The sequence below is a fragment of the Mus caroli genome, chromosome 4 (assembly GCF_900094665.2).
Source record: "Mus caroli chromosome 4, CAROLI_EIJ_v1.1, whole genome shotgun sequence".
In the NCBI taxonomy this organism is placed as follows: Eukaryota; Metazoa; Chordata; class Mammalia; order Rodentia; family Muridae; genus Mus; species Mus caroli.
The window spans coordinates 56,476,526-56,482,557 of record NC_034573.1 but is presented as its reverse complement, the minus strand read 5'-3'; the positions used below and the strand labels follow the sequence as shown (position 1 = coordinate 56,482,557).

Here is a 6,032-nt window from a genome sequence, read left to right as displayed (position 1 = left end):
CTCTCTCTCTCTCTCTCTTTCTTTCGTTCTTCCTTCCTTCCTTTCTTTTTTTTTTCTCTTTAAATTAAAATTTTATAGCTAGTTTATGAAATGACATGCTTTATCATGTCACGCTCACAGATCTTTGTAGTTTGCTGACTCATCATTGCACTTTGCTGACTCATCCCCTCACTGCCCTTCCTACCTCCCCTCTCATCTCCTTTGTTGGTCCCCTTCCTATATCACACGTGCCTTCTTATATCATATGTGTTTCCATTCCACATATGAGAAGCATGTGATATTTCCTTCTCCTCCAGTTGCCCTCTCTATTTACCCCTACGTCCTCCATATATTCATTATGGATTATATATTTTGGGTTAGCCTAGAGTTGTATGAAATGACAATGTGGACTCTTGGATGTTTTAGCCTTCTTAAAGACTTTAAGCATCAGTGCTGTAAAGACGGCTCGGGGTATAAGAGCATTGGTTGCTTGTCCCAGAGGACCCAGGTTTGATAACCAGTACATGGTGGCTCACAACCGCTTGTAACTCCAGTCTCAGGGGATCCAACAACTTATGGAAGGTGGTTCTTTTCTTCTACTATGTGGGTCCAAGGACTGGAACTCAGGTCATCAGACTTGGTGGCAAATTTCTCACATATCACCTGAATGGACACCTTGTCACTGTTCTTTGTTTTATTGATAGCCACTCAGATCTCAATAGACTGTTCATTTACATTTTCCTGAGGCTAAGGATGCTGAACATGTTTTCAGATGTTCATTGTGTGTCTCTCACCTGACCTATATCAGACAGCACCATTATACACTTGAACTAGCTGTTGTAGCCATAACTGACCTACATTTCCACAAGCCCAGGCTGGACAAACAGCAAGTTCAAGGCAGTCTAAGCTGTAACATAAGAAACTACCTCAAATTAAAAACAAATGAAAATAAGTCAAGGATGAGTTATACCCCATCAATAAAACTCAAATGAGTTTTGGGACTTAACAGACTTTCCCTCCTGCCTTTGCTGTGAGCACTTTGGACTCTTGCTTTCCCCAGCCCTTCAGCCATCTGCCTTTCACTTCCTCATACTGGCAGAACTCACCTCTGGGCTGGCGTGCTCTTCCCTCACTCTGTCTGGCTGGTTCTTTTCAAGACTGTGTTAGCAATCACATCACCTCTTTGGAGAAAGCTTCCATTTTTATTCTTTATTACACTAATTAAAGTCATGTATTTCATTAGGTGAGATGGCACATTCTTTTACTAAAATAAAGGTATATAATGTATATGGTATGTATTATAATGAAAGATATACACATACAGTATATATTATAGTGAGATCTGTTATTTCTTTGTTTCTCATTACTCATGAGATACTGTTTTTGCCTCAACAGCCTATGAATGTCATGAGAGAAAAGAGAAGGTCAATTTTATTCCCCTCTATCTTTCAGTACCTGGTACAGCACCTGGCATGTGGTAAGCACTCAGTGACTGGGTAGGTGAACAGCTCATTGCATGGGGCATCTGCACAAATCCTAGTGGCCCTCCTTGCTTTGGTTATGGCTGTACCATCTCTCCCTGAATATCATTTCCTTGAAAATGAAACATTTTCAGAGCTTCATCTTTAGAGCAGAGACTAAGATGTAGATAAAGCCAGGAGGCCCAGGGTAAAAGTGGACACAGGTTTTGCTTCAGGCATCAATTTGGTCAGGGTATAGAGCATCCCATAAGTTCTCTAAGGAACTGGAACTACCCTGAAATCTTCCCTTACACAGTTCCTGGGTCTTTACTGACGCGAGGAATCTCAGAGGAAACAGGAATACTTTCTATTTAGCTCTTTCCACATACCTTGCAGGTGGACTGTGTTTGTAACTGTAGAATTCCAAAAACACGTCCCAGTGTCACCCCCGGTGTTGTAACTAGACGGAATCACTTCCAGTTCCCACGTAAAGCGAATGGTTTCCATGGAGAAGTAGTTTTAAGGACATCCCCACCCTCGTCCCCCTGACAGCAACTCAGCTCCTCAAATAATTTAAGTGAACAAAATACGCAAGAGATAAAAGTTAAGAGTTTCCGCTTTAAATGAGGAAGCAGAGACAGAATGCTTCTCTTCAAGGCTGGCCAAATGGTCGCTCTGGGACTGTTGACTGTCCCTGTCCTAAAGGGTTGCCTATTTTGGCTGCAGCTACCAAGTTAAAAGAGGAGGTGAGAAACAGGCTTTGGGGAATTTGGTCGTCAGATCCTTCAGGTGTGTGTAGCAAGCGTAGCATATGGCAGGCAGCTCCTGTGCACAAGGAGATGCCAGCCTTTCAGAAAAGAAACGAGGGCCCAAGAGAGAGGAGACCCAGAAGACTTGTCCTCATGGTGATCTAGGAGGAGGAAACTGTCACCCTTTCCTTTCCAATCTGGTGATTTCAGGAATGAAAGGGGCCACCTTTGGACCTGTATCTACATTCAACTGTGTGTATCTGGGGAGGGGGGGTTGTCTGTTAGGGGGGATTCATGACTGCTTCTCTGTGTGTCTCATTTGGGTCTCCCAGGCACCACTCTGGCCTTGACTCCAGGCAAGTGTGTTGAGGCTGCAGCCAGGGCCACCTGGCAGCTGCAGGTGCTGTGAGCATGCTGTCATGGAAACGGCCCTGGGGTTGGTGGCAAAGTGGCAGTTTCCCAAAGCTAGGCGGATTCAGGAGAGGGAGAGACGGGGAACTCTGACCCTTCAGAGTGGTCTTTCTGATTCCCCTCCTACAATTCGCAGAAACCCAGGTGGGTGTTGGGAGAAAGTGGGAGGAAACAGGGGAGGCAGAGAACTAGGAAGAGACACACAGAGCTGGTCTGGGGGGCTGAGGAGGGGAGTCTTCTCAAGAACTGTTCACCAGGACCAGGACTAGTCAGTTGAGTGTGAAGAGCTGGCCACTGGCCCCAAAGGAAAGAGCAGAGAGGGGGCTGGCATTTGTCTCCAGAGGAGGGACAGAGCCCATCTCTGCTCTAGTCAGGGACTTGAGTTTGCAGGGAAGGAAGCACCTGTTCTTTAGCAAAACTCACTGAATGAGTTGTTCTCTCTTGCTCGGTAGAGCCAAGGCAGCCTAGAGCAAATGCGGGGATCATAGGCTACATTTTTAGCATCCCCAAAGCCCCAGCGCTGTTCCTTCCACTGCCTTCTCATTCCGGTGCTGCTAGAAAGGTAACCAATAGGGTTGCTCAGTCCTCCACCCTGGGCGGTGGGCAGCTGTGTAGCGTCAGACGTGAGTCTGTGACCCAGGCCTGGATGCTCTTGGACAAAATGCTTTCAGACATACATTCCTCCACCTGTGACATGTGGGTGGATAGCTTTTATCCTCTCAGAACTGAGAGCTGCAGACCAAGTCCAGGGACAGCAGCACTCCATGGGTATACTTTCTTTCTCCCTCCTAACAGGGCATCCTCGTGAGGTCCCGGCTCCCTGTATGTGATCAGAGGATGAGCGAACCACAGGGCCAGGAGCTCAGAGCCGAGTGTCCCGTCTGCTGGAACCCTTTCAACAACACATTCCACACCCCCAAAGTGCTAGACTGCTGTCACTCCTTCTGTGTGGAATGCCTGGCCCACATCAGCCTGGTGACCCCAGCCAGGCGCCGCTTGCTCTGCCCACTCTGTCGTCAGCCCACCGTGCTGGCTTCAGGGCAGCCAGTCACTGACTTGCCTACAGACACTGCCATGCTGACCCTGCTCCGCCTAGAGCCCCACCATGTCATCCTGGAGGGCCACCAGCTCTGTCTCAAGGACCAGCCCAAGAGCCGCTACTTCCTGCGTCAGCCTCGGGTCTACACCCTGGACCTTGGCGCTGAGCCTGGGAGCCAGACTGGGCTCCCTCAGGACACAGCCCCTGACACCAGGCCGGTGCCCATCCCCAGTCACTACTCTCTCAGAGAGTGTGTCCGCAACCCTCATTTCCGGATCTTCGCCTATCTAATGGCTGTCATCCTCAGTGTCACCCTGCTGCTCATCTTCTCCATCTTTTGGACTAAGCAGTTCTTTTGGGGCATGGGGTGAGCACTCTGTGTTCCAGGACAAGGAACAGAGCCTTTCTCAGTGGTTGCTGGACCGAGGACTATTGCGAAACCATTGGTGTTACCGTTCTTGCTCATTTTACAGCCTAGGGGGCTGCTAGGTTTATCTTGGAGAACAGAGACGGCCCAACAGGAAGAGAAGAGCTAAAGGACCAGGGACCTGATCATAAACTACGGGTTCACAGAGGGTAGAGAAGCAGTTCTATGGCTACAGTTGTGCCAAAGGGCTGGACTGCACCACCCAGACATCCAACTAGTTGAGAGAGCTCGGAGCCTCTTTCACTGGAGCAGTGTTGAGCTGTTTGTGTGTTGCTGATAATTCTGGAAAGTGTTTCAATTCTGTGGGCCCACGTGCTTGTCTCCCCTTTCAGCCTTTCCTGATTCTTGCCACCGTTTCCAGTAAAGCTAGCCTGCATTCTTTAAGTAATTGATTTTTTTTTTCCTTCCACAACCTTTACTGGGCAGACTGAGAGGGAAGAAAAGACAGAATGGTCCAGAGGTGGTAGGTGAACACCCTCAGGGGAAGGGAGGGTGTACAGGGTGATGTCTTCAGATGGAGTGAAGAGATGAATGTAAAGGTGAAGGAAGCCAGGGTGATTGGGAAGAACTTGGGGTTGAGCTAACGGTCTCTATTCCTCCTGGTCAGTGTGTGCAGGACAGATAGAGCCTTGTTCCATAGTTCTGCCCTTAAAAGCTAAGGCAGACTACCTGGGCAAGGTGATTCAGCTGCCTTCTCAGGCTTGAGCAGTGTGGAGCGCAGGAAGTGACCTTGGATTTCTCTTCATAGGACAGAACCTAAAACTAAGCCCAGCTAGCAGCTGCTTGACACTGTGCCACATAAATGTTGCCTCTTTGGTTCGGACATGTCCTGGCTTCCAACTTTGAAGCAATCTCAAAGTGTCTAAAACACAATTAGAAAAAGTTTTTTTTTTTTTTTAATTTATAGAATAAGCTGTCAGAGATCAGAACTTGAGTCAGTTTTATTTGCTCTAAAGAGTATTTTCACAGAAGTATCATTTATTTACAACTTCCTTAGAGGCACAAAGGAGTAAGATATTATAAAATTTATAAACTATATTTTGATTTAGTAAAACCAGACAGTTTTAAACTCCGACGTGGAGATTTCTCCATTAGGAAACTGGAAAGGTACCCACATTTCCTCCTGAGACTCTCACCTGTCTCCATTGACCTCATCAGGTAATTGCCCTGATAGTGAACCTCAAATTTCCTATCAACCTCACTTCTCTACACATTTTTGCTTAGCTTTGTAGCAAGTACATCTGGCAACATCTCTCCATATTCTATGAACTAAGAGGGACAGGGGCAGAGAAGAAATGGAAAAAGCCCAGGAAGGAATTTCTCCTCCTCCAGAGACCCTGGCCCAGGGAAGCAGACGCTGGAGGAGGCTCAGCCCAGGGTTAACCTTGGAGTCCTTTGCTTCAGAATACAGCCTACATTCTCAGGACGCCGGGGATCCCCGAAACTAGTAGTTTGTTATACTGAACAGATTTTCTTTTCTTCTTCCTTTCTTTTCTTTTTTGAGACAGAGGGTTAGGATCTTAGCTCCTACTTAGCATTTGTTAGTTCTAACCTTGGGGCAGTGTTAATCACCTTTACTTCACTGTGACTACAATACATGTTAGAGATAACTGGAGGGGAGGTTGATTGGGGCTCAAGGTTTCAGAGGGTACAGAGCACAGGGAGGAGCCTGTAGCAGATGCTCACCACACCAGAGCATACCAGGAAGCAGAGGGCAGCTGGAGATAGAAGCTGGGCTAAAAACTTCCAACAACCCTTTGTTGGTGACTTATTTGTACCAGCCAGGTCCTATGTCCTGAGGGTTTAATGGCACAACAGTGTTGGGATATTTCAGAATCAAATCCTAGCAAGCAGTCTCACCCACTTACAGGGCATCTAGAAACACACTGGCAGCACTTCCACTGGGCGTGCTTAGATTAGGGACGGAGGCCTGCAGCGGTGTCCAAGAAGTATCACCTACCCTAAGA

The 6,032-nt window shown here is 47.4% G+C and overlaps 1 protein-coding gene across 3 annotated transcripts in view; it reads left to right on the top strand.

Moving 5' to 3' along the window:
• The window catches only part of Rnf183 (ring finger protein 183), a 7,845-nt gene extending 3,399 nt beyond the window's left edge, over positions 1-4,446 (top strand). For 2 of the 3 annotated variants that reach the window (XM_029476810.1, XM_021159196.1), the window contains 2 exons: positions 1,375-1,456; positions 3,395-4,446. In XM_029476810.1, coding sequence (XP_029332670.1) covers positions 3,437-4,009 — 573 coding nt within the window. In that variant the 5' untranslated portion in view covers positions 1,375-1,456; positions 3,395-3,436 and the 3' untranslated portion in view covers positions 4,010-4,446. Of the gene's footprint in view, positions 1-1,374; positions 1,476-3,394 lie in introns of those variants that run through there. The other variant, XM_029476811.1, reaches the window with a different exon arrangement.
• The last annotated feature ends 1,586 nt before the right edge of the window (positions 4,447-6,032 follow it).